The 26,806-nt window shown below is 48.4% G+C and overlaps 3 protein-coding genes across 3 annotated transcripts in view; 1 reads left to right on the top strand and 2 right to left on the bottom strand.

Annotated features, from left to right (window-relative positions):
* MED12L (mediator complex subunit 12L) overlaps nucleotides 1–26,806 on the top strand; it is a 96,754-nt gene that overhangs the window by 61,100 nt on the left and 8,848 nt on the right. The window contains exons 15-29 of the mRNA XM_065640564.1: nucleotides 10,590–10,737; nucleotides 11,247–11,365; nucleotides 12,512–12,655; nucleotides 13,260–13,423; nucleotides 13,775–13,906; nucleotides 15,884–16,111; nucleotides 18,095–18,236; nucleotides 19,074–19,194; nucleotides 19,516–19,617; nucleotides 22,021–22,134; nucleotides 24,243–24,439; nucleotides 24,960–25,148; nucleotides 25,479–25,553; nucleotides 25,676–25,866; nucleotides 26,191–26,352. Of these exons, the coding sequence (XP_065496636.1) occupies nucleotides 10,590–10,737; nucleotides 11,247–11,365; nucleotides 12,512–12,655; nucleotides 13,260–13,423; nucleotides 13,775–13,906; nucleotides 15,884–16,111; nucleotides 18,095–18,236; nucleotides 19,074–19,194; nucleotides 19,516–19,617; nucleotides 22,021–22,134; nucleotides 24,243–24,439; nucleotides 24,960–25,148; nucleotides 25,479–25,553; nucleotides 25,676–25,866; nucleotides 26,191–26,352 (2,228 nt within the window). The remainder of the gene's footprint in view (nucleotides 1–10,589; nucleotides 10,738–11,246; nucleotides 11,366–12,511; nucleotides 12,656–13,259; nucleotides 13,424–13,774; nucleotides 13,907–15,883; nucleotides 16,112–18,094; nucleotides 18,237–19,073; nucleotides 19,195–19,515; nucleotides 19,618–22,020; nucleotides 22,135–24,242; nucleotides 24,440–24,959; nucleotides 25,149–25,478; nucleotides 25,554–25,675; nucleotides 25,867–26,190; nucleotides 26,353–26,806) is intronic.
* P2RY13 (purinergic receptor P2Y13) lies at nucleotides 2,174–3,861 on the bottom strand. Its single transcript, XM_065639567.1, has 2 exons — nucleotides 3,740–3,861; nucleotides 2,174–3,220 (listed from the first exon to the last, which is right to left on the bottom strand). Exon 2 carries the CDS (start codon nucleotides 3,205–3,207, stop codon nucleotides 2,191–2,193), a length of 1,017 nt encoding a protein of 338 aa, XP_065495639.1. The 5' UTR covers nucleotides 3,208–3,220; nucleotides 3,740–3,861; the 3' UTR covers nucleotides 2,174–2,190.
* On the bottom strand, nucleotides 4,873–15,107 carry P2RY12 (purinergic receptor P2Y12). The gene is made up of 3 exons (XM_065639566.1): nucleotides 15,022–15,107; nucleotides 9,524–9,768; nucleotides 4,873–7,433 (listed from the first exon to the last, which is right to left on the bottom strand). The coding sequence occupies exon 3, from the start codon at nucleotides 7,407–7,409 to the stop codon at nucleotides 6,390–6,392; it is 1,020 nt and encodes a 339-aa protein (XP_065495638.1). The 5' UTR covers nucleotides 7,410–7,433; nucleotides 9,524–9,768; nucleotides 15,022–15,107; the 3' UTR covers nucleotides 4,873–6,389.

Below are 26,806 nucleotides of genomic sequence, written 5' to 3'. Positions count from 1 at the left end.
CTCATGACATGAATTGTTGATTTGCGTTTCTCATTAACTGATGTCCTGCTGTGTGTTCTGGGAGTTCTCTCAGTACTCGGAGCTGCAGGACCTCAATGGAGGGATGAGTGTCACTGTGCTGGGGCGTCGGGACGTGAGTGACGCGCAGAGTTTGTCTTGGGGCATTCAGGAGTTAACTGGCTGTCCCTCTGGGGACAGACAGGCAGTCTGATACGAAATCTGGAAGGCTAGATGGTATGTGTATTAGACAAAGGTATCATATGTTTCCTTTTCCTCAAGCACAAGTAAAATAAAAAATACAAAGAAATATATGTAAACCTTTGTGTACCCAAATAAGATTGACTTCCTACAAAACCTGACTGTCTAGTGCCCTATAGTTCCCCTTTTGGGAACCCAACAACCTGTAACAATGTTTAGAATAAGCGTCAATAGTTTTTCTGTGAATCCTGGAGCACAGGAGCCTGGAGTAAGGTTCATTTGTCTGAATCAGTGGAAGGCCTGGTGCCAGTTTCCCAGTTCCAGGCTGTCTGTTGCTTCTGGTCTGGAGTGCGGAGGAGCCAAGCGAGCGCCTGTGGCGGTGGGAGGGCAGAGCCCGGCTGTGCCTCGTGGGGCCGGCCTGGGGCGAGCAGGGGCTGCTGGAAACGCCGCGTACAGCTGCCGAACCAGGAACAGCAGGGATTCCCCAGCAGCTCCCGAGCAGCAGGACCAGCTTCTTCACATTCAGCTGGGAGAAAAATCAGATTTGGAAAAATGGTGACTGTTGTATCGAACATGCTGGTAAACTTTACCAAATTGAATAAATTCCCTGCCTGCACTAAAGAAATCTGGAGAGCCCTGAAGAGCAGCATTCAGAGGGATGCTGCTGGTACTCTCGACCTGCAGTCTGGGCTGACGACTCCCTCATCTCTGGGGGAGAACAAGTCTCTGTTTTGGTCCTGCTGGTCCTCGGCATGTCGGGGACAAGTGGCAGTGGGAGTGTGTTATTGAGGAGCAAGGAAGCATTGCTGAGGGCTAAGGCGAGTTTAACAGGTTTTTCAATATACTCTGTAGAGTTGGAGTCAATAGATGGTTGGTATCTCTTTTGCGTTAAAATAGTGAAATAAATCCCAGGTTCTCTTTTGGCACAGTCCATGTGGGCTGCCCTTTGGGACAGTGAAGGGAGAGCTGTGCTGGTGCCGCGGGAGCCCGAGGAGGGGTGTTCTGGACAGGGGGGTCAAGCTGTGTCCTTGCTGCCTCCTCCGTGCCCGGCGCTGGGACTGGGAGGGGTGAACGTGCCACCCCAGGGGACGTTTCTGGGGTGGGGGTGAATGGTGTGTGGCTCTGGGGTGCAGCCCCAGGCCTGCTGCTGGCCGGGGTGAGGATTGTGCCCTGGGGACGCGTGGGACTGCGGCTGGGGCCCCACCAGAGTCCCCGCCAAGACAGAAAGGAGGGATGTGAAACACGAATTATGTGTGTGAGAGGTGGGGAGGGACAGGGAGGGACTGTGTCCTCCCTCCCTCTGTCAGTGCGGTTCCTCCCCATCCCTGCCCTGTGCCAGCCGAGCTGACACCCAGCGTAAAAATTACTGACTTACGAAGTCAACGGCTCTGGGTTTTAATCCCAAATAAAGTTAATTTGTCCTAAAAAGCAGCCACAGTCAGTAAGCTGCTTAAGTGTTAACAAGTAAGGTTTTTTGTTTAAAGCAGATAGAATTATTCTGTAGATTGTCTTAAGTTATATGAAGGTGTTTTAATTCACAGGCTATGGTTTGTCTGTATTCTGCGAGGTGGATGTGATTTAGTGACCTGATGAGAAAAGCCTCTGTTCTTGTTCGCAACGCAAGCGTAAGGACAACGCTAAGCTGCTGTTTTGTGCATCCCCCGCGCCGCGTGTGCTCAGAGCGCTGTGGTCGGGCTGTGCGGCCCAGGGGCGTCTCGGTGCCGGGTCTCCGGTGTGGACGCAGCGGCGCGTGGCCGCGGTGACAGCGAGAGCACAGCCGGGGCGAGCCCCTGCCCCACTGCGCGTCACCCACAGCGTTCGGCCTGGTGAGACAGAGCAGCCAGCATAAATAGGGACATCTATTTTACCATTTTTATTAAGTATTAATATTCCTGTACAACTGCCCTTCCATTTTCTACAGCAGAAGGAGAACAAGTTATTTTTTAACTTCTCTGTGAATATGCAGATACTGTGGAGCACGAAGCTGCAGGATCAGAGTTCGTTAGGAGACGTTCGCGTGTCCAGTTCGGTTTTTGTGTTTGTGTGAACTGTCTTTACTCTCCTGCATAGCACCTTTTCTAGGAAGGGCTTGCACAGGAGCAGGTAGATGAGGGGGTCCACGCAGACGTTGGTGGCCACCAGCCACAGCGTGCTCTCCTTGGCCACAAAGAGCTGGTTCTGCAGCCGGCAGTCCATCCAGCCGCGCGTCTGGCTCAGCGTGTAGGGAACTCTGCTGAAATGGAAGGGGGCAAAGCATAAGAAAAACACAGTAAAAATGATGAATACTTTCCCCTTGATCCTTCGTTCACTTTTGTTGTCTTTCTTCTGTGTTTTCCTGTAAGACTCATATACCTTTTTGGCAATAATTGTATAAAATAGAAGCATGAGGATGAGAACAGTCCAGAAGATGAACTGGCAGATATAATTGACAGCTTCATGCCATTTGAGTCCGAAGTGGCTCTTCAACGAGGCACACTTCTTCACCGATTCGGGTGTCGCTGTCTTGTTCGATAAGATGACGTTAGGCAGAGAGAGGACAAAGAAGAAGAGCCAGACCAGACCCGCGAGGATCTTTGCTGAGCACAGATTTTGCACCCAGAACTTCCCGAAAGGTCTCACAATCTTGAGGAATCTGTCGAAAGCAATGAGCCCCAGCAGCACGATGCTGGTATACATGGTGTCGTAAAACACCACGGCCGAGAAGCGGCACACAAAGGCTTTGAGTTGCCACGGTCCCAGGCCAGAGTCCGCCAGGATTTTCAGAGGAAGCATCAGGGTCATTATAGAATCAGAAACTAAGATATTTTTCAGGTAGACGATGAAGGTCGATGTGCTTGGGATCTGGAAGAAAGCCCAGGAGGCCAGGCTGTTCAGCACGAGCCCCAGCAAGAACACGAGCGTGTAGAGCACGGGGAAGAGCAGCCGGGTGAGCGTGGTGTCCCGCGGACATGTGGCGGTGGCTGTGCCGCTGCTGTTACCACCAGTGCTCTCGTTTGCAAAGTCTCCCATCCTTTGAAACAGACTGGGGTGGAAAGGAGAGAGAAAACACAAAATATAACATTCTGTATTTTAAATTATGTGTTCCTTACAGTGACTGGCAGGTTTACACAAATAAATGCAAAACCTGAAGGTGCACTAAGCAGGCTGACTGATTCCTCTTCTGGTTCTTACAAAATCTAAATATTTGCCTACGTTTAAGTTCTTTATAAACTAATGTCTAATGAAAAGTTAAAATGGGATATATTCATTATGGAAGCCTAAGATAACAGCAAGGTATAACAGCAGATTTCCTAGAGCATTATTTGTCTTTACATGGAAATGTATTTTAACTTTGAACAGAAATTTTACAGTTGTGGCCCAAAAGCAAGGTGCTTCTGGGGAAGCAAATTCTGCTATTTCTTACCAAGCAGACACGATTTTTCCTTTCTCAGCACGGATCTAAATAACATTTTCGAGATGGAGGCCCAGTGCTGGTTAGCAGCCTCTGAAGGGTGAAAGCCCGATGCCCCACAGCCGTCACCCCAGGTGAACGTGCAGGTACCTGAGCAGACCTGGCGGGAGCTGTGTCAGACGGGGGTCCCTGGCTGGCTCCGGTCCATCCGCGGCTCCTCTCCGCGCAGAAGCCTCCAGCACAGTAGTAGGAATGGGGAAATGTATAGAAAGATGAGACTTTTTCTGTTAGTCTGTTGTTTCCTTCCTCATTCTCATGTGTCGCCGGTTAGTTAATCACTTTTACTGTTGCTTTTCTCTCTTACTTTTGCTCTCTGTCAGAAAGTACACTACCGTCTGCTGCACTAACGGACAAAAAAATGACAACATCCATCAAGACAGGTACATTTACTTTGTGTGGACACTTAAGCTGTGCCATTACAATTTGGCTGCTTTAGAGTCATGGGACGAACAAACCCAGGGTGGTTCCTGACAGTATTCCAGGATAATCCTCAGCTGTAGGATTCTCGTGTAGTTCTCATCTGTGTGCGTGAGTCCCCCTGTTCTGGACAGCACTAGTTGTCATCAAATGTGTGACCAGAAAGTCTGCTCAGAGCCACCCTTACCGTGGGGTGGCTACAAACCCACATGCACCAACATCTTCAGAAACGGTGCCCTCCCTCTGTAGCCTGGTGATATTGGCACACGAACCTGAGCTTGACTTGATCTCCAGAGAGGGATTTCTGGTTTATTTTGGCGTTGGTGTAGGCAGGTGATACAGCGTGCTGGTTACAGCCACTTTCTGGTTCTGGCAGCAGCTGCTGCGCGGTGTGCTTCATATTTGTCGTGTGTTTGTTCTGTGCGAGGCTGGAATCCGGCGCATTTCCCTGGAAACAGAACTTTTTGTCTGAGTTTACCTGAGCCGTGTGGTTTGTCCGGTGTTCCCCCGCCAGCTGTGCCGGGGTGACCAGCTCACTGTGGGCAGGGACACAGGCTGCAGCTGCATTCACAGCAGGTTTGTGCATCAGTGTCTGGCTACGTGCTGATGTCAGTGTTAAATGGCTGTCAGAGAGCAGAGAGCCTTGAGGATGACCAGGATGAGCATCACCCTCGCCATCGTCATCAGCGTGCCATGTCCCAGCTGCCTGACCCGACTCCTGCTCATTCACTGCAGGCTGTACAACGGGGACAGCCCATGCAGCGCCCGGGACCGATGGCCAAGGTCCATCTGCCACGTTTGCTTCTGTGCTGGCCCTGGACACTGTTCCCAGCCCTAGAGGCTGGTAGGACGCGTCCCCGCGTGTGCTGCCGCGCTGCCCCGCAGCGTGCAGGTCGCTGTGTCTGCCCTCAGGAAAGCGGCTGCGCGTGTGGGGCAGCGATCGCGGGGATGGGTGCTGGGGGGAGCGGGACCCCTGCGTGTCCCCGCCGGGCACCACGGCAGCGGGGGGTGCTGGGGCTGTGCTGGGGAGCGCCGGCCGTGCCGGTGCCGGGAAATGCCGGTGCCCTGTTCTCTCTGGTGTAACCAGCTACCGACTGCCATCGGTCCTGGTGTGTATACCAGCATAAGCAGTGCACAAAAGGCTTTGTAAAATATTTAATTCATTCGGGCAGGCGATAAGAGATCCATAAACTCCAAGGCTGGGTGCTAAACTGAGCGAACTGTCTTTCGGCTTTTTAGGAACGTGGGTATCAGTTGTGAAATCACGCGGTGCTGGCCAGGCACAGACGGGTACTGGAGAAGGGCGGGCAGGCAGCGGTTCTGGCAGGACTTGGCTCTGGCATGATGGCAAAACATAGCTCTGAATTGGTTTGCAGTGATGATAAATGAACTGTCATTTATTACAGTAGCCGCGGATCTTTTCCATGTGTGGTTGTTATGATACCTGAGCATGTTGTGTACCTGAAAATACTTCCCTGTTTTGTTTTTCAACTTTTCCAAATGAAGAAGGAGAAGCGGTTAAATTTTTGGTATAGTGCAAAATAGCTGCCTTTAATAATCAGTAAAGATTTTAGCATGAGTCTTTCCCTAAGTATTCTGTAAATAGAACCTTTGTATATTTTCTAATATAATATATTGTTCTCTATAAAAGTATACATTTTTCTTTATTCATATAGTAAGGTGAAGTATTTGGAGATTTAACTCACATCAAGATAAGCCTGGTTATGAAATTGTTTCCTCTGGCACACAACAATTAATCATTGGTCAACGGATTAAGAATTGCAAGCATATGATGAGATAAGGAAAGTGTTATTCGGTTACCAAAAATCTACACAGATAAATAGCTTATCTCTATATATCCTATATTTCTGTTCCTCTACCAGTTGTGTATAAGGTGACAACTCTCTGTATTCAAAAATCACATTTAGTGTGGATTTTTTGTGTTTCCCAGATCTTGTGTTGCCATGGACTTTACTCTGGCCCAAGCTAAGCTATTTCTGCAAAATCTTTGCAGTTCGTCGTCTCACCTGTAGCATTTAATGAGACTGTTTGAATTTTTTCCTTACAGCTCTGTAAGTTCAGACCCTCCCAGCAGTTCTGCCGGCGTGGGGGCTGTGAGCAGCTGGGGCTCTTGTTTTACTCCAGCCTTCTCATTGCACCATTTGTGCAACTAGTGGTGTTGATTCCAGGGTGCTTGTGCTTCATCTGTAGGATGATTTCAAATAAGCTGGTGAAATTTTAGATATTCTTTGCAGGATTCGTGCTGCTTTCCCCCCACCAGCAAGCGTACGTGGCTGCGAAGGGCTCTGGGTAGCTCTTGGCTCTAGAGCGGCGTCTCGTCCGTGTCATCCCCTTCGTTCTGCTCCTTCATGCGTGCCCGCAGCTCTGCCGATGCCGTGTGCTTGCACAGCGTGGCCAGCAAGGACTTGCGGAATGATTTGCAAAGGAAGAAGTAGATGAAGGGGTCCAGGCAGGCGTTGAGCGACGTCAGCCACAGCGTGCTCTCCTTCAGGTAAAACAGGGTGTTCTGGGCAGAGCACTCAAAAACCGCGCGTGTTTGGCTCAACGTGTAAGGGATTCTAGTGAAGTGGAACGGCACAAAACAAATAAAGAACACTGCAATAATGATGAAAACCTTCAGATTTACAGTCTTTTTGGATGCTTTTCCTGTGCATCTTGTCCTTTTATAGGATTTGTACAGTTCTTTACTGATGAGTATGTAGCATACAACTATGACTGCTAAATTAACCCAGAAGATAAGCTGACAGATGTAGTTTACAATTTCGTGCCAGACTAAGCCAAACTCAGATTTCAAGAGAGCACACTTCTTCACGTTCTTAGGCGTTTTCTTCTTGTTTGTTAGAATCATGTTGGGTAACGAGAGTGCAAACATTGACATCCAGATTGCTGTGGACAGGATCTTGACACCTAAAAGGCTCCTTGGTGTGGATGTTCTGAAGGGCGAAGTGGCTTTCTGATAGCGATCGATAGTGATGAGACCAAGGAACAAAATGCTGATGTACATGGTGAAGTAAAACACAACCTGGGTGACCTGGCACACGAATCCTCTCAGTACCCATGACACCAGCTTCGCATCGCTAAGGATTTTAAATGGAAAAGTCAAGATCATGAGGAGGTCAGAAATGACAGTGTTCTTCAGGAAGATGATGAAATTTGATTTACTGGGTATTTTAAAAAAGACCCACATTGCCAGGCTGTTCATGGTGATACCCACCAGGAACAGAATTGTATAAAGCAGAGGAAAAATGACTTGGCTGAGATTGTTGCTGCTGGCGCAGTTGCTGTCATTTCTAGAGTAGCTGAAGTTGGTTGTGGCTTTCATTTGCACTTTGTCTTCACCCCTTTCCTGGGGAAAAAAAAAAAAAAAGATATTGTTAATTAGATCTGTCATAAGACTTCAGCCTTTTTAGTCTACTTTTAATTTTTGTGTTGGGAACATTTCTTTGGGGATTTTGTCTGCCGTAAGTTGTGTGTTATTTTGGTTGTCCCCAAGCCTGATCCCAGCCGCTCTCAGGCCAGCACTGTGTCACCCGGGTGCTCGGGATGCTGTGACACCCACGAGGCCCCCGTTTGGTGCTTCCAGGGGAAGAGAGGGGAGCACCTGCCCTTGCACTCTGCGTGCTGGCACTTGGGCAGCCAGCGGCAGCTGCTGTGTCAGTGGTCACACGTTTGCCAGAGAAGTTTGAAGCTATTTGTAGCTTTATTTATGTAGATTTTTACATATACCCTTCCTTCTGGTTGGGCAGTTTCTCTTGTCGTTTTCCTAAATCGGTTGCTTTACCGGTGCTGTGCTGCAAATCAGTTTAGAACTTCACTGCCTGAGCCAGCGCGCAGGAGCTGCAGCCCCTGGGCTCTGCTGCTGAGAGCCCCGTGCTGTGGCACCAAGAGCCGGTCACCATTGGCAGTGAGAGCCCCACGCTGCGGCACCGAGAGCCGGTCACCATTGACACCGAGAGCCGGTCACCACTGGCAATGAGAGCCCCGCGCTGCGGCACCAAGGGCCGGTCACCATTGGCACCGAGAGCCGGTCACCACTGGCAATGAGAGCCCCACGCTGCGGCACCGAGAGCCGGTCACCATTGGCACCGAGAGCCGGTCACCACTGGCGATGAGAGCCCTGCGCTGCGGCACCGAGAGCCGGTCACCATTGGCACCGAGAGCCGGTCACCACTGGCGATGAGAGCCCTGCGCTGCGGCACCGAGAGCCAGTCACCACTGGCGATGAGAGCCCCGCACTGTGGCACTGAGAGCCGGTCACCATTGGCACCGAGAGCCGGTCACCACTGGCGATGGGAGCCCCGCACTGTGGCACCGAGAGCCGGTCACCACTGGCGATGGGAGCCTGCGCTGCGGCACCGAGAGCCGGTCACCATTGGCACCGAGAGCCGGTCACCACTGGCAATGAGAGCCCCACGCTGCGGCACCGAGAGCCGGTCACCATTGGCACCGAGAGCCGGTCACCACTGGCAATGAGAGCCCCGCGCTGCGGCACCGAGAGCCGGTCGCCATTGACACCGAGAGCCGGTCGCCATTGACAACGAGAGCCCTGCGCTGTGGCACTGAGAGCCGGTCACCATTGGCAATGAGAGCCCCGCACTGTGGCACTGAGAGCCGGTCACCACTGGCAATGAGAGCCCCGCGCTGCGGCACCGAGAGCCGGTCACCATTGGCAAGGAGAGCCGGTCACCATTGACAATGAGAGCCCCACGCTGCAGCACCGAGAGCTGGTCACGACCAGCAGCGAGAGCTGGTCACTAGTGACACCGAGAGCCGGTCACCATCGATACCGAGAGCCCCGTGCTGCGGCACCGAGTGCCGGTCACCATTGGCACTGAGAGCCAGTCACCACCGGCATCAAGCACTGGCCATCCACCGGCACTGAGAGCCCTGTACTGTGACACCAAGACCTGGTCACCACCGGCAACAAGGACTGGCCATCTGCCGGCACCGAGAGCCCTGCACTGCGACACTGAGAGCCGGCCGTCCACCAGCACCGGCTGCCATCCACAGAACTGTCACGGGCCCTGGGCTGAAAACTGTTCCTCTTAGTCTGAAACCCTGGTCAGGTCAGGTCTGATCCCAGCTGGTTGCCTGGGGCAGCCAGGCAGGGCTGTCGAGTCAGCCAGCGCTGCTTTTCGAAAGGAGCAACCTCGGTGTGCAGCGATGCATTTGTACAAATGGCTGGATTTCTGTGGGATCCTTGCCTCTGTAAAATATGGCCCTCCGTGGAGCTGACACTTTACCTGCCAGCGCTCAAACATCCCTGACATCTTCCTCACAGAGCTGCAAACTTTTATTTCTATCTATAAGATAGAAATAAATTGGGTTATGCTTTGAAGCACATAACATGTTCAGCTGCCAGATCTAATCCTAATGGAACAAGTGTTCCCTGAACATGCAGAATCAGCCACCCCCCCGGCTGAAGGAGGAGCTCACCGTGGGTGCTGCTGCGAGCGGTGGGACGCCGGGTGTCGCCTGCGCTGGCACCGGTGCTGCCGGGGCGGCCGCGGCTCCGCCGGCTCAGGCCGGTGTGCGAGTCCCGCGCCGCGAGCAGGGGCTGGAGCAGCAGCTCCGCATCCCCGGGCCACGCTCAGCCCTGCCTCTGGCTTTGAGCGGGTGCCTCAGCGCGGGACAGCTGCAAATTCCAGGTGACGCTCTCAGCGCTTCTGCTTTTGTTTCCTCTAGAAGAGAGAGAGAGAGAAATAGAATCTTTAAAAAAAATTAGCAGTTTACTTCCTGCTTTTGACCTGCTGACAGAGCGACTGTTTTTAAAAGGGAGCGTGTATTTTGTAAGACTATGCAGCTTTTGTACTCCCTGCTAGTACCTTTTAGCCTTGTGATTCTTTATTTTGTATGCAGCTTTATTTTTTGTAAAACTTTCTAAAAGCAGTTTCACGTTGAAAGAGGTAGCAGTTGGTTAGTTTGCAGAACTTAAGTACGTTACAGAACAAAGTATTTATATCTTATATGAATTGCAGAGCAGTTCTCCAAGTTTTTAAGTTTTATACAGTGCATCAACATTATATGATACATTTTATTAGAAGACTAAATATAACCAGTTACAATTTAAATAAACTGTACGTATTTCATTTTCTTTTGGATGTGCAAAATAGAATTTTAGGAGTTGTGCTGCATCTTCTTTCGATGGACTTGTACATAGTAAGAGAAATGGCACATGGTTTCTAGACATCTCGTCTTCTGTTGGCTCATCTGCTATGGAATATCCGTGCAGGGACAGTCGGGAGGGTTGTCCCTGTGCGTCTCCTGCCTCTGTCCTCAGAGACACATACGGAATTCACAATGCAGGGTTACATTTTTTCCCTCTGTGTTTCACCCTCTTTAGCGGTTTCATTTGGCACTGTTTCCCCCGCACCAATAACCACAGCAGATGCTGTTGGTGCTGAAGTTGGTTGTCTGTTGCAGTCTGAGCTGCTCGGGTCGAGGTTCTGCAGGTGGTGACAGAAAAAAGAAAAGAGGCCTCACTCGTATCTGGTCTTTTCAGGATGAATCTTCAAGTCACGAGTGTAACCAGCGCATGATTCTCCTTTACGGCGTAGGCAAAGAGCGTGATGAGGCAAGACACCAGCTGAAGAAAGTTACCAAAGACATCCTCAAAATTCTGAACAAGAAGAGTACGGCTGAGCTGGGTGGTAAATGCTGTAACGCTGCTGTCCGGTAGCTGCTATGGGTCGCGGGGGCCGTGGGGTGCTCGGCAGGCTGTCCGGAGCCACGTGTGTTGATCAGGAACGTGGCTTTGGTCCCCTCACTGTGTCCCGCGGCACCGGGTGCGACGCTGGGCCCTGCGCTGTGGGACACGGGGCCGCGCGGGTCACAGATCCCCGTTTGCTGCTGTAACCCGAACACCGCACTGGCCGGTGGGTCACACACGTTCCTTATGCTCCTGCTAAAACTGTGTGACTGTTTCACGTTTCCTTGGGTGTCGCGTTTTGGCATTGGAATAATCTCACAGTAGCTTTGATATTTTACGTGCCGTGGCACATGTGTGTCCCAAGCAGAATGGAAAACTGAGGCGAGTAGGGTTTACGTAGGCAGGAGTAAAGCTTGTAAGGTTCTTACTGTCTTTTGAGTCAGTAATAATGCAAAACTACTAGGGCACCATTAAATATAAAATGACCAAAGTAATTTTTCATCTCTTAAGTTGGGGATGAAGCGCAAAAAGCCAGGAAGACCAAACAAGAAGCGTTTCCGACCCCGGAGACCGTGTTCACAAAGCTACAGCAACTGTCCTACTTCGACCAACACCAGGTGACATCTCAGGTACCCGTCTTGGATGAAACCCTGGCCTTTTACATTCTGCTGAACAGATATCAAATAGGAAGCAAATCTAGGTTTTTAGATGTGTTTTGTATATACCAAGAATTTTCCGTGCACTGCTGCTTCAGAGACAAGAGAAAAAATGCTGCTTTAGTGTTCAAAAATACCTGCTGTGGTAGATGTTGGGGTGTTTGGCTGGTTGATGTGGGGGTTTTGGTTTGTGTTGTAAGAAGCTTTCAGGATTATTATAGATGTCATGATTTTTTAAATGAAAAATTTGAAATAAATTTTACATAAATTTCCATTAACAGAATTGTTTAGGGCTCGTTGATAAATTAGGATCTTATTAACCAATTTATTGAGTATGTATAAGATTTGTTACTGTGTGTCTGTGAAGGACTCTGAACTCTGCTGTGGTTTTGTGAACAAACTGAGTATGTCCCTTTGAGAGGCTGGTGGATAATACAGTTTGTTCTTTTCTTGATATTAGGATTTATAGTCAGCCTTTACTGTTAAAACGCTGTGGCAGTGGCTATCTGGAGAACATAAACAGTTTGTTCTAAACAAGCATACTTTGCCTGGTTTACATTAAGACTTGTAAGTGTGCAAATGTATCAGCATAGGATTTCATCGCTTTGTCAGGTGTTACTGGTTTTAAGTATATTTTAATAACCAGAGGCTAACATAAGAAACAAAGCAAAAGAGGTACATGACTGATACTTATCCACTTATAAGACATCTTTGGATCTGGTCTTTTGAATGAATTTGTTACATGTTTTGTTTGGAGGATAACGTTATTAATTACCTGAAAATGATCAATAAAAAACATCGCAATGCAGTGAGATGAAAAGAAAAATTATTTTGCCTCTTCTTTAAAGAAAAATACCCCACAGGATAGAACTCAGTATTGTAGATGTCCAGAATGGTTTGACTCTCAGAACAGTGTTTTCTGTGCTGTTTTGACAATAACCCGGCGTTACATCTGCCTTGCAGGGTGGGAGGGTCGCGGATGTGCTCATGCGTGGTTTGTCTGGGCAAAACCTGCAAAATGCTCTCACTTGCTGTTAGCACTGATAGAGTGGGTTTGGAGCAGCCGTGTGCCTGAGAAGCCCTCAGTCACCACCCTCGGTCCCACGTTTCCTCTCACAGATCTCCAGCAACGTTCTGGAGCAGATCACCAGCTTTGCCTCAGGAACTTCGTATCACCTTCCCCTGGCCCACCATATACAGCTCATCTTCGACCTCATGGAACCGGCGCTGAATATCAATGGACTCATAAACTTTGCCGTACAGGTAAACAGAGGTCATTTTGGGGGGGTTGTGTTGGGATAAAGCTGTGATACATTTTCTGTAGACCCAGAAAAAAACCAAACCAAACCAACAAAAAAACCCAACAAAAACCAAAAACACACAAAAAACCCCCAAAACCCAGAGCTGGACCGCAAATTCTCCTGATTTGCTGCCCCGCGCTTTTGTCTGTTTCGGTTTCCTGATGTCTGAAACAGAGTGCTAGATACTTCCCCTTCCCTCTTACTTTGACAATTATGGATGCGTTTTACTTTTAAATCTTTCAAAATTAATAAAGTTGTGGATTACTTAGCACAAAATATTTTAGGATGGGCTTCACTGTTTCAGACATATTACACAGTAAAGCATCTGGGTGCCAGAAACGCCATGTCTTTCTGAAGGGCAGTTCTGAGGACCGTTTTTTATATTTATATTATAACACTTTATTTTGCTCCCTCTTTCCCTTGTTCTGTAGTGAGTAAGGAATTTAATTTTTGTTTGCTATGTAGTTTTTCCTTAAAGTAGCTTTTTGTCTTTTATCTTTTTTTGCCCCTGTTTTGCATGTTTGCCTTGGAAGTCATTTTCAGCTCACTCTTGTGTGTGTTTGCAGCTGCTGAACGAGCTGAGCGTGGTGGAGGCCGAGCTGCTGCTCAAGTCGTCCAGCCTGGCGGGCAGCTACACCACGGGGCTGTGCGTCTGCATCGTCGCCGTCCTGCGCCGCTACCACGCCTGCCTCATCCTCAACGCCGAGCAAACCGCACAAGTCTTTGAAGGGTTTGTGGCAGCTATGATTTTCCAAATATTTTTGGTGTCTGCAGCCTGCTCCCTGCAGCGGGGCTGGGGACCTGCAGCTGTCACCCAGGAAAAGCAGAGAGCTGCATACCTGGATTTCCCACCACTCGCCCCGTTCTGTGCTGGGGTCCCCGAGCGTGTCTCTGTCCTGTCCTCCCTGGGCCCAGGCGAGGGCATGGGTGACACCAAACCCCACGTGCGTCCCACCAGCCTGTAGCCGCAAGGTCTGCCATCGCGTTGCCCAGCTAACAGTGAGGTTCATACCATGTGTAGCAGTGTGAGATGCATTTCTAAGGTGTGTTGGGACAAACTCAGAGTGGTTTTGTTTTGCAGGCTGTGTGGGGTGGTGAAGCATGTGGTGAATCCCTCCGAGTGCTCCTCCCCAGAACGGTGTATCCTGGCTTATCTCTACGATCTATACGTGTCCTGCAGTCACCTGAGAAGCAAGTTTGGGGACCTGTTCAGGTGGGTGACATGGCGTTTCCCCGCTGCCAGCCCGCGGGCTGGTGCAGGTTGTGGTGTGTGCGGTGCCCGCAGTTGGGTTGGGTTCTGTGGACACCGCACTCTGCCCGTGCTGCTGTGCCTGCTGCTGCCATTCACCGCGTGCGGTGCCGGCGGCCAGGTCCTGGCACTGCGGCACCTCCGTGTGCTGCTCGGCTGCAGCACATCGTGTGGGACGGAAAAATCACCCAATCTCAGCTGACGCAGCTGTAATATTCTATGAAACTTTTCCTTTGATGTGGGGAGAGACGCAAACATGTTGGAGTTTGAAGTTTTATGCTCGACTCTTCAGTTCCTTGACTTTTAAATTAAAAAAATATTTTAGGTGCCCATATGCTGTATTTTGGGCTCTTTTTAAAAGGAGAGTGGGAACCTTTCATATGCAAATACCCATCTTGTGAGACTTACAAACCACTTCAGTTACTGTTTCCATCCTAGTTTATATACCTGGCTTTGGTTTGCATATTTCAGATTTGTGGTTTTCACTTCATAGGGAGCAGGAAAGGAGTTCTCAGTTATAATCTTAATATTTTAGTAGGTTTACAAACACGTGGGAACAGTAGCATTTAATATGAGAAACACTAGGAAAAAGAAATCTGAAATATAGAAGGACTACAGAAGTGTCTTAGCTGTATGTTCACTTTTCTGCCTAAAACCTGAAGTTCAGTAGCACAGTAAAAAATAACAATTAATACTAATCTACAATAGCAAATCAAAACATCGTCTAGTAATTTAGAGATATTTAAGGTAGTAAATCATGTATTAAATATGTGATATACAGCACTTGATTTGGAGCCCCTTTTTAGACAAGTGGACAAGTCAGACAAGTTGTTTGAAAACCGGTAATAAAATGTATATATACATTTTTTTAAACAGCTGCATATAAGGTAATAGCGATACACTCATTTTCTTCTTGGTTTCCTTCCTACAATTGAAAAAAACCCTAAAGCAGTTGTCTGTACTCAGCAACTTTTTTAGCTCGTTTTTAGCAGGCTGTAAGTCCAGCTGTTTCTCTCTTCCCAAGTCAGTTGGAAGCGACAATGAAGAACAGTTATCAGTGTTCAGAGTTAGGGACTCACCTCCTGTGTACCGCGGTGCTGCGCTGGTGGCTCCTGACCCCGTCTGCAGCATTTCTCGTGGCGGGTTTATTCAGCGAGCTGCATGGTTTGCTTTAGTATGCTTGGTATATTTAGTTGTGTTCACTAAACTTCCTTTTTTTGAATCATTCCTTCACTTTTTTTTTTTTTTAAATCTTCTGACCACTCCTCCAGCATTACTGCTTGTGCAAGTGCAGTGTTGGAGCTGCTAAAACCCCACGCCTGGGACAAACGCTGCTCAGAACACTGTGTGTGAAACTCACATTCCTTGCTGACACCTTTTCCTCCCGTGTTCCCAGCCTGGAACATTTCTTGACCTTTTGTTAGAATTGTTAATGTCAAAATATGACCTGTTAAGTATCTTTTTCTGTTTACTGATTTAATCTTTCAAAAAGTTGTCTGTTATGTCACATTATTACCAAATGTAGAGTTTTTAATTTAGGGTTGGTTTGTTTTTTTCATTTTTCCTTAATCAATCCTTCTTCCCGCGGTTGCGCTCACTGGAGCAGAGTTCTGAAGCACCGTCACAGTCACTGCAGAGGTGCTGGTGCTGCAGGAGGTCGTTGCTTGAGAGGACTGGATGTGTGGTCCTTACCCAGCTGCTTACCATTTCAGTCCTAGAAATGCCTTAGAAGCAATTTGGAAACTCGAGAGTTTATTTGCAGGAAAACTTGAATGAAATTGAGATATCGGCCTCATTTTCAAGTAGATGCTTCTTATCAAAAATGAGTTTGAAAATGTGTACAGAACGGTAATCAAACAAGGAACCTCTGATCCCACACGGTGTGTTCAACAGTATTTCTGCAAAACCCATTTTCGGCAACTTTCTCTTTTTGATCCTCAGTAGTGCCTGTTCTAAGGTGAAGCAGACGATATACAGCAACGTTCAGCCTTCAAACTCCAATTTGCTGTGGGACCCTGAGTTCATGCTGGATTTCCTCGAGAATCCCTCTGCTCACAGCATCAACTACTCGGTGCTGGGCAAGCTCCTGAGCGACAGCGCGGCCAACCGCTACAGCCTGGTCTGCAACGCGCTCATGAGCGTCTGCATGGGCCGCCAGGACGCGGGGAGGTGAGGCGGACCCGCTGGCGCTGGCTGGGTCTCTGCATGGTACATGAGAGCTTTCCTGCCACCTTTTCGCTTGGTGTCTTTTTTTGCAATTGTTTTCATTTGTTACTCTTTCTGGTTCCTGAAAGCTTAAGAAGTTTCCTCTGAGTTATCTCATTAAATCAGTCTGCACAATTTAACGGAAGGAGTATCGAGTAGAAGGTGCGCGCTGCGAGACAACCAGTGAGCTTTTTGTGTCAGCCACTGTGCCATTTCAGGCAGAACAGCTCAGCACAATCTTTGCTCATCAGAAGCTGGTAAATGAGGGAGGGTTCTGCATTAGCTCATTTCCTTCTTCTGATGCAATCGGTGTTTAATTTATTAAATGTGTCATTTATTCATTATGGAACTCATCTTCATAGGTAATAAGCAGATTTTCCAAAAATGTATTTTTTTAACTGTTAAGAGTTTAATTGGATCGAAGCTGCTGGAGTTTTGACAGCTGTCAGTGGTATTCTAAGAGCAGCCGGGGCCTCACGCTCACGGCTCAGGCCCGTCTCCGGTGGCGGGGTTCAGGATGAGCTCTGCACCTCGTGTGTCCAGCACTCCCTCTCTTGTGCGGTGCTGGCACCCGTCACACTCACCTGGAGCTTTGGTCCGACCCAGCACGACACCGCTGGGCCTTACGCCTGTTCAGATCTTTTTAGGTGATTGCAAGGGCCTGACAAGAAGTGCAGTGAAGAACCCTTGCAGTAAAACACCACCAAGGTCAGGGTTTTACACTGACACTATGCTTTCTTCTATAATTCAGATGTGCTTTTCTCAGTCGCTTCCTCCTTCCTGTGTGTAAACACATAAACTCACCCTTGTGCAGATGCAGCATGCAGTGTTGGAGCTGTTGTGCCCTGGGGTTCTGTTCTGCAGAGACTGTGCTGCAGGGCGACATGGACACTTGTGTTTGGATCCAGCCTCTGCCTCTGCACCCAGCACCTGTATTCCTCCTACACGACCAAAACCACCAGAACTTGATTTTGTTCAGATTTTTATTAAGAAATTCTTGGTTTTGATAGTTAGGCCTAGGTGCAGCAGTAGTAGCTGACAGTCTTTTCTCAGTTGCTGACAGATCACAAAACTCAAGGAAACTGTGGATTTTTTTTGTTTTCTGATTGACTCCTGTCCCATGTGTTTGCAATTCCTGTGTCCTTCTCCCTGTGCCCAGTATGAAGCCACCTCTGAAATGTCCAAAGTGGGTCCAGAGGAGCCACAAGATGATCCAAGGGCTGCAACAGCTCTGTGATTCTATGAAATGTGGGGCATCCTTGGCAGAGCAGGGCAGCCGAGAGGAAGCAGTTTTGTAAGAGCAACAAAGGGGAACATCTAAATGTGGCCAAACGAGTTTCGCTGTGGAACAGAGAAAAAATAACTTGCACTGGGATGAGTCAACTCTGCTCTGTTTTTTAGAATATTGCATAACCTCTGAATCACACACTGAATCACACATTACATGGTGTAAAATTCATTAATGCCCAAGGGTTTCCTGACTCTCTGCTCCCTCCTGAGCAGCAGTGCTGGCCTGGCCGGCGTGTTGTGTGCAAGAGGACGGAGCGGCTGTGTGTGCGGCAGCACCGGCACGGCCGAGTGTCCCCGCAGAGGGGCACAGGTCCTGGTCGCGGGGGCAGCGGGTTTGGGTGCTGGTCTCTCCTCTGCGCAGCTCACACGGGGGCCTGGCAGGAACACGGGTGTACCGAGTTGGGTTTACACAGAGAAAAGACCCTGCACCAGTGTAGCTTGGGTGGATGCAGGTTATGGGCTACGGGTCATGTACTGTGTTTTTTCTGAGGTGCTGCAGTTGTCCACAGCTGAATAGCACTGAGTTATATGTATGGTGGCATAATCACATCTGGACATAAACCCCAGCCTTAAGGAAGGAAACACCAGTTCTTGACCTACATATTTATTGTTTACAAAATCCCTGGCTTCTGTCTGAGTTTTTCTCTTCTTTGCCAGGATTAATGACATCGCCAACCTGTGTGCAGAGCTGACGGCATGCTGCACGGTGCTGAGCTCCGAGTGGCTGGGCGTCCTCAAAGCGCTTTGCTGCTCTTCAAATCACGTCTGGGGTTTCAATGATCTGCTCTGCAGCGTGGATGTAAGTTCAGTCTCTCTGAAGTACCTATTAAACCTATTTACTTAGAGGTATAGGAAGGTTTCAATTCTGTACAAAATGCTGAGCACAAGTGTAGTCTTGTATCCACTTGAGTTTTCAAAGCTTTTAATGAGATTTGTGATTGATTTTTATTCTTTCCTACATCTTCAGGTTTAATGTAGAATTTGGACAGTGCTTAGAGTTTTCTCTGTGTAAATCTATTTTTCCTTTGTTACGGGATGATATGGAGGATCAGAGGTGCTCTTTGAAAGGAGCAGCCGTGGCCGTGTACATTTCTAAAACGCTGACGGATGTGCCAATAACTCTTGGTTTTAAAGCCCCTGTTTTGGTGTTGGCTCTTAGATTGTAGAAGGCGTGGTACACCTTGCTGTTCCTTACTTACCTCCTTGCTCTAGTCCTGTTAAAGTCAGCAGGATTATGGTGACCAATGTTATCCAGTATCTGATTCAATATATTTATCTATAGTTTGATTACATATGCCTTTAGGAACAGGTTGAAGCTGTGTACTTTGGGGACATATTGTTGTCCTGGAGTGAAGGAATGAGGATTGATGTTATCAGTTTTTATAGAATGATAAAATTTTCCCAAGTCTTTTCAAGACTAATGTTTTTTATGTCAGAATTTGTGGTATTTGAAATAGGTGTTTGTTAAGAGAGCTCTTGGTAGTTGGAATAAAATGTTTGGGAAATGCATTAGAATGTAGAGACAAATGCTTATGTGTAAACATTTTACTGTTTATTCTTATAGTTAATTCCTTAATAATCATGGCACTGGTGTGTGCACTGTTACCTGAAGCCTTGCAGTGTTTTTTTCTTCCAGGTGAGCGACCTGTCGTTCCACGATTCCCTGGCCACTTTTGTTGCCATCCTGATTGCCCGACAGTGCTTTTCTCTGGAAGATGTGGTGCAGCATGTTGCGCTGCCTTCTCTTCTTGCGGCTGGTAGGAAAATACCAAGAGAAAAACTCAAAATAAAACCTTCAGACTTGTTAGGAGCTCTGTGTTGGTGGAATCCGCGGTGTGTAGCGCTGCGCTGTGTGGAGTGCCGCCCGCCGTGCCTTGCAGTGTGTCCAGGCTGATCAGCGAGCCCACGTGTGACAAGAGCTGTCGGGTCTGACAGCGCTGTCCCCTGCTGGTTCCTGTTGATTAAATTATTGTGTTCCCATTTAAAATGGGTCTGTGAGGTAGCATGTTCCCAGGCCTGCCCCTGGGACCCGCGCGGTCCTGGGCACAGGCCTCATGTCCCCGTCCCGTTTTGCGCAGCCTGTGGAGATCCGGACGCCGAGCCCGGGGCCAGGGTGACCTGTCGGCTGCTCCTGCACCTCTTCAGGACCCCCCGGGGCTGCCTCTGTCCCCAGGGAGCGGGTAAGTGCTGCTGCCTGTTCCTCTCATGTCACAAAGTGAACCCAGATGGGTTTGGATGGCTTCAGCTTTCATCTGTGAAGAAGTCCATAGCACAAGTAGAAATGATAGCCCGTTTACAATTACAGATGTTTCACTAGTGCAAAGTTGAGAGTTACTGTTCTTCCTTGTTTGAGAATTGGTTTATATGCATGTAAAACTACAGAAGTTTGCTGGAACTTATTCATTATCAACACCTGGCCACCCAGGTGTGGCATCATCTTGACATAACACTCAGCCATATTAATATAACCTCTTAAAAAAGAAAATTAGGTTTTAACACAGCATCTGTGTACACTTCAGCAAAGAGGAGTACATTTAGAGGAGCTGTTCTGTCCTGAGAGTTCTCCTTTTGTTCTGGAACTTCACTGAGACAATCGGGCGATCCTGGGAGCTGTTAGTGCCATTTTGTGCCTGTGCTGTCGGGGCAGCGGCAGTGCTTGTCACCGTCCCCAGCTCACACCAGTGCTGTCGGGACTGTGCTTGTCACCGTCCCCAGCTCACACCGGTGCTGTCAGGACTGTGCTTGTCACCGTCCCCAGCTCACACCGGTGCTGTCAGGACTGTGCTTGTCACCGTCCCCAGCTCACACCAGTGCTGTCGGGGCAGCGGCAGTGCTTGTCACCGTCCCCAGCTCACACCGGTGCTGTCGGGACTGTGCTTGTCACCGTCCCCAGCTCACACCGGTGCTGTCGGGGCAGCGACAGCGCTTGTCACTGTCCCCAGCTCACACCGGTGCTGTCAGGGCAGCGACAGCACTTGTCACCGTCCCCAGCTCACACCGGTGCTGTCGGGGCAGTGACAGTGCTTGTCACCATCCCCAGCTCACACTGGTGCTGTCGGGACTGTGCTTGTCACCGTCCCCAGCTCACACTGGTGCTGTCGGGACTGTGCTTGTCACCGTCCCCAGCTCACACCGGTGCTGTCAGGACTGTGCTTGTCACCGTCCCCAGCTCACACCGGTGCTGTCAGGACTGTGCTTGTCACCGTCCCCAGCTCACACCGGTGCTGTCGGGGCAGCGACAGCGCTTGTCACCGTCCCCAGCTCACACCGGTGCTGTCGGGGCAGCGACAGCACTTGTCACCATCCCCAGCTCACACCGGTGCTGTCGGGGCAGCGACAGCGCTTGTCACCGTCCCCAGCTCACACTGGTGCTGTCGGGACTGTGCTTGTCACCGTCCCCAGCTCACACTGGTGCTGTCGGGGCAGCGGCAGCTCGTGCCGTGGGTCATTGCGCAGGGATGGAGAAACTAACAGGATACACATAATGCAGGCTGGCAGCCCTGCATGCGAATTGAAATTAAATGTGATTTAAGATAAGGTGTAATAAAGCATCTAGCCGAACAGAAGAACCATGACGAAATTAGTTCTCAGAATATATTAATGCAGTTCTGTTTCCTTTTCAGTTTGAATATTCTGTGGTCTGACCTGTGTGTGTTTGCCACAGACCAAAAAAAGGAAGGAAAAGGGCAAGGAGCAGGCACCTAACAGTGAAAAGGAAACAAGCTTGGAAATAACCTGTGTTTTGACTTATGAGTATTTCAGCAAATTTGACAACAAGACTATTTCTATGGGAAAACGAAATTGAAAGAAAAAAATTTCAGCGCTTAAGTGGTGTGAAATTCTTCCATCTAAGGTCACATTAATTTCATTTTTGACCATAAACAAATGAGCTTTTGTTGCATATTTGAGCAAAAGAAGAGTCGTGAAGAATACTGTGTGCGAAACAGAAATATGTTGCATGGTACCAGGCTTCCCTAGAAATAAAGGTGGATTTGAATGGATTGGAAGAACCGTGTCTGAACTCTAGTTCTAGTAGTACAAATCCAACAAAATGTGACTTTTCTCAGCCATGGCTCTGTTAAGCACCTCAGAACGGTGGTAGATCTGTCCATCCTTCGTCTCTCTCTCCCTGCCTGTCGGTCTGTCTGTGTTCCCCTTCAGCCAGGAGCAGCATTTTGGACTCCTTGTACCCTTAGCTGGGCAACAGCCATTGCTGTTAATTGGTTTTGACTCGTTTGTTACGAAGACTACGTGAGGGAAGGAATTTCCTAAAACTGTGAAGTCAACACTTCAGCATCTCATTGTGGTTAAATTCACTGTTTGCAAGGACATAGTGAAATGACAGGTTCCTTTTTCTATTTAAATGATTATAATTTCTTTGGATATTAATACATCGTAACCACATATCCCAGCTGATTTTAATGGCTTACCTGTTGGTCTTCAGTTTCAATTTCGGAAAATTCAGTTCTTCATTCAATTCTTCTACTTCTGTAGCTATTCTTGATGAGAAGGATTTTGTGCAAAGGGAATTTTAGTTGGTAAATAACAACTGTTTTCTACAAGATTTACTCTTCTTTCCATAGGGAAATTATTTCCTGGAATTCGTTCTTCTTGTGATCGTCACCTCTTGGCTGCTGCTCACAAGAGTATAGAAGTGGGAGCTGTGTTTGCAGTCCTAAAGGCAATTTTGATGCTTGGTAAGATTGTGCAGAGTCACACATAATGTTTTTGTTCCAGGGTTTGGGTAAAAAACAAATGGTGCTCGTTCACTTCCCTGGGAGTGCTCCTGGGAAAGGAGAACCCTGATGACAAGAGGCCAGTGTGGCTGCTGGAGCATCTGAGCACTCCCGGGGCAGGAGAGGATTTTTCCCTGGTGAGTCAGCCCCAGCTGGTGAGGCTTCCAGCAGATGGGACTTTTCCACATTTTGACCCCTGCCCCAGCCACCGAGTCCCAGTACATCTCAAACCCAGGCGAGTCTCTCGCAAATATAGAGAGGAAATATGGTCACAGATCACTTTTCCCACCTTTTTCAGTGCTTCACCACAAATCACGGCTGTCTGTCATTGTGGAAGTTGTAAAAGAATCACTGCTCAGCAACTCTCCATGAATGACAAGTGTGTGATTCTTGCAAACAAATAACTGCCTCAGAGCTTGGGTTTGGCTTAAGTTCAGTTTAAGCTCTTGTGACCTGGTGATGTGTATTTTTGGAGCTAAGTAAATGTCCAGTTAAATATGCAAGATCTTCCAGCTGTGGCTGTACCCTCAGAGGCAGGTACACCTTCAGCTCCAGCGCTGTGATTATATTCTCTCTTGGCTGATGTCTCAGAACTGTCCCAAAACCCCCTGATTGTTAATGATCTGACTTTGTTGGGAAAGACATTGAAGGCAGGGCCGTCTGAAAGGGACCGACAGGTTGGAGAGTGAGTTTGAAATACGTTAGTGGCCGCGGTCTGTGTTTTCTCGCTTCACAGAGTGCCGAGATTTGCTGTCCTTCGTTGGGGTGGGTGGTGTGAGCTCCGTGGTTTCACCGGGGTGCAGGACGTGGTGGCAGGGTCTGCTGCAGGGTGGAACGAAGGAGAATTCGGTCACACAGTTTATTTGTACCTTCACTGCAGCGCATCTCCTCCTGTACCCAAAATGTTATATTAGGAGATGCCTCTTGTTGGCACCCTGCGTTAGTTACTTAAAAACTGTACTTGACTTGCTGAGGCAAAGCATCAGATGGATGATAGCTGCTGCAGTTCTGTGCTGAGGATGCTTTGTGGGCAGAAATCCATGTTGGAAGAAAATAATCTCTACCCACAGTGGAAGACAGTGCTGCAGTCAGCTGCTCTGGGGTGTTTTGCGGTCGGTTGTAGATCTGAGCAAACGATCCCAGTGTACGTGTAAGCAGAGGCTCTGCCGTGAACGCGTGTGAGTGCAGCTGAAGCAAACCGTGTAGCCTTGTCACCTCGTGTTGGTTGCTGAGGCGTTTTCTAAGGGCTGACTGCCGGATGTGGTGCAGCAGTTCAGATCCACAGGAGTTTCTGCTGACTTAAGCCGTGAGGCTGCGTTAGCCGCTGCTCACACAGGCTGTCCTGCAGCTCCTGGCTGCCTTGGGGCACTGGGCTGTTATGTGCAGCGGTTTGGGCTGTTTTCCCCATGCTGTAGTTGTATCTTCTTCCTTGCCCAAGATTTCAGGCCCGTGAACGTAAAACTTTAAGTGCTACAGCTCTGATTTTTTGCATTGTATCCGAAGTATTTTCCCTTGCTTGTCTGGCCAGCGCTGCTGGCGTGGGGTGGGTGGTGGCTGCGGAGCCTTGTGGAGGAGGGCTCGCCGGGCTCCCTCGGCCTGCTCGGCCTGTGCCCCTCCCAGGGACATCCGTATCTCTTGTCAAGAAGTTCATGGTACGCTGGGCTAAGGGGCCACTGCTCAGAACTTGTCTCTCGATCTATGGAGTGCTCATAAATCAAAGAAAGAGGGAAGACTTGGGAAAGGGACATCTGAGAAGAGTGAGTAACCCAGCCCTTCCTTATCTGCCAGAGCAGTTCCGTACACTCACAGACCTTTTCCTGTTGAGCTTTGGGTTTGATTTGTGTAAACCTGTTCCTACTTCTGACACACCCAGCTGAAAGGTGCTGTGTAAAATGAAGGCAGTGCCCAGTCCTTTGAAGGCGGTGGTTTGCAGAGGCGGTTGGTGCTGCCCCCTCCTCTGCACTCCTGCTGGCCCGTGTCCCCACAGGTGTCCCCGGGCGGGCGTGCATCTGGGGACACGGGCGCTTGGGGACAGCCTCACCCTCCGCTTCTCTGCCCCTGCTGCACAGGCGATGCCGAGATCGGCAGCAATGTCACCTCCCTGAAGAGCGAGGACTTCCCGGCGACAGGCCCGCGGGATGGACTGGGCGAGGACGGAGCCTGGGCTTCCTCTCACACGCTGAAATCAGGCGGAAAAGCTGCTTCCATAGAAACTGCTACTTTGAGCGAGTATGCGAGGTATGTGCTAAGAGCAATTTGCCAGCAGGTAATATCTAAAACTGCTCTTCTGTCTTCATTTGGAGAAATAATGTTATTTTATTTGAAAAGTGTAAATGAATGTCGAAGTATTCAATATTTGATTCTGTTTGAGTTTCCCGATTTAGACAATTTATTCACAGAGTAGTATGTTATTGGAGGAAAAAAAATGTTTTAGTCATATATCAGCATCTCCCTGCGCTCTATCAGAACCGAGGTGTTTTTCCTACATGAATCTTGAGCACTTTGAGAAGACAGTGGGACCACTCCGTCAGCTTCCGCTCAAAGTGCTTTTGCAGTAGCATTTGTTTTTATTGCAAATTTCCTTTCAAAGTATATGAGAAATGAATTTTGGAAAACATGTTAACAGTCTAATACCTTCAGGTGGTACTGAGTGGCAGAAAACATTTCTAATCTCACATGGTTCACTTCAAGTTTTACAAATGGAAAAATCACTTTTCTGTTTAGCTTACCAAAAGTTAATAATGCCTTGAAACTATCTTGTGAATCTGTTGTCTGATTACTTGCAGGAATGGGTTGGAGAGCATTGTTTAAAGGAACCTGAGAGGCTGTGCACAGACAAAGATCTGATTTTGGATCCTGTTCTTTCAAACAAACAAGCACAGAAACTCCTGCAGCTCATCTGTTACCCGCAGGGTGTTGAGGAGTGCGCGGAGGGTGGCAGCCCTCAGAGGCAGCACATCAAGCGCATTCTGCAGGTAACGCAGTGGGGAGAGGTGGGAAAACGGCCCGTGACGCCCCGACCTTAACCTGTCACCAGCAGCACCGCCACAGGACACTGACCCGCAGGGCCTGCTGCAGTCGAGCGGGAGGTTCTGCGGGGAGATTGTACGTGCTCAGCATCCCCAGACCTTTAGCAGGCATCATAGTTTGGGACGTCATTAGACTGTTAAAAAGAGTAGTGACTGTCACAATCTGCTTATAAGATGAGGCTTTTGCATGTAATGTATTCAATTATGAGAGTTATTTTTTTTCTTCAGACCTGTAAAGTGTTGACACTTGTATTTGTAATGTTAATTCTGCCCTAGAACTTGGATCAGTGGACTCTCCGGCAGTCTTGGTTGGAGCTGCAGCTCATGATCAAACAGTGCATGAAGGAGCCTGTGAGTATTTGTTTTCAGCCTTTCTTATCTAAATATTTAATGCAAAAAAGTATGTTAAATTTTAACATAGTCCATGAGCAAACATACCACGATTGTGCTAGTTTACTTATGTTTTACTGTAGGGTTCTGGGTCTGTGGCTGAAATGAACAGCTTGTTGGATAATATTGCAAAGGCGACAATAGAGGTGTTTCAGCAATCCGCTGATCTAAACAATAACTCTTCTAACTCTGGTATAGGCCTCTTCCATCCAAACTCTGTTGGAAATGCTGACACAAGTAATACAAGACAGAATGGTAAAAAGACATTCCTAAGGTATTTTTTGTAGCACCTTTTTAATTATTTTAGCCAACGTGATGCTTAATTATGTGTAGTTGCCTGGACTTTTTTGCATTTGAAACAGGGATGTACAGAAATGAGTTACCTGAAGGTTACTTCTGTTTACTTCTGTTTAACACTAAATAAGTTGCTATTTTTTAATTTTCCGGAAACCAGAAATTGTGACTGCTCAGTCCACAGTAGTTACTCCAGATGCATTGTGCCACCTGCTTTATTAAAGCAGCCCAGGCTGATAGCAGCTAATACTGGCTGCAAAACTAAACGGCTGTTTTGGCTGAAATCCATTTGTTGTGCTTGTAGTTCCTGTGAGCGGCGAGGAGCGTGGCTGGTGGCTCCCCTGATCGCCAGGCTGCCCGGCGCTGTGCAAGGGAGGGTCCTGAAAGCCGCAGGAGAGGAGCTGGAGAAGGGTCAGCACTTGGGCTCGTCTTCCAAGAAGGAACGAGACAGACAGAAACAGAAAAGGTAGGACCTCGGGAGGTCCCTGTGCGCAGAGCTGACCGTGCTTTTGGTGGGGAGCATGCAGGGGGCTGGCGCTTGGCTCCACAAAACCTCCTGGGTTCACTTCTGTGAAGCAACAAGTTCCGAACCCCAAACAAGGTGCAGGTTTCATCTCGTTTGCCTGCAGAAACTTCCCAGCCTTTCCTCCTCCGTGGTTCCCATGCACAGAAGTAAAAGCATTTACAAAGTTGTCCTGGTTGTAACAGTAAATTACTTCCTTGTGCGCTTTTTGAAGCTTTTCTGTCTCTTCATGATAGAAAACAAACTTTACTGCTCTGTGAGTAACAAAAGCCATGATACTATGGGAAAGTATGAAATCTTATATATAAGATCTTTTTCTTTTTTCAAACTCTGCTTTGTGTAGCAGGGCTAGCAACTGCAATAGTAACTGTCTTGAAAAATGTAATTTTTTAAATAG

The sequence above is a fragment of the Caloenas nicobarica genome, chromosome 8 (assembly GCF_036013445.1).
Source record: "Caloenas nicobarica isolate bCalNic1 chromosome 8, bCalNic1.hap1, whole genome shotgun sequence".
In the NCBI taxonomy this organism is placed as follows: Eukaryota; Metazoa; Chordata; class Aves; order Columbiformes; family Columbidae; genus Caloenas; species Caloenas nicobarica.
Note: the sequence above shows the minus strand (reverse complement) of the source record. Positions and strands in the feature narration are given on the sequence as shown.

Bases quoted from the DNA above. Each gene is read 5' to 3' on its own strand.
- P2RY12 (XM_065639566.1), bottom strand. From the start codon at position 7,409: ATGAAAGCCACAACCAACTTCAGCTACTCTAGAAATGACAGCAACTGC.
- P2RY13 (XM_065639567.1), bottom strand. From the start codon at position 3,207: ATGGGAGACTTTGCAAACGAGAGCACTGGTGGTAACAGCAGCGGCACA.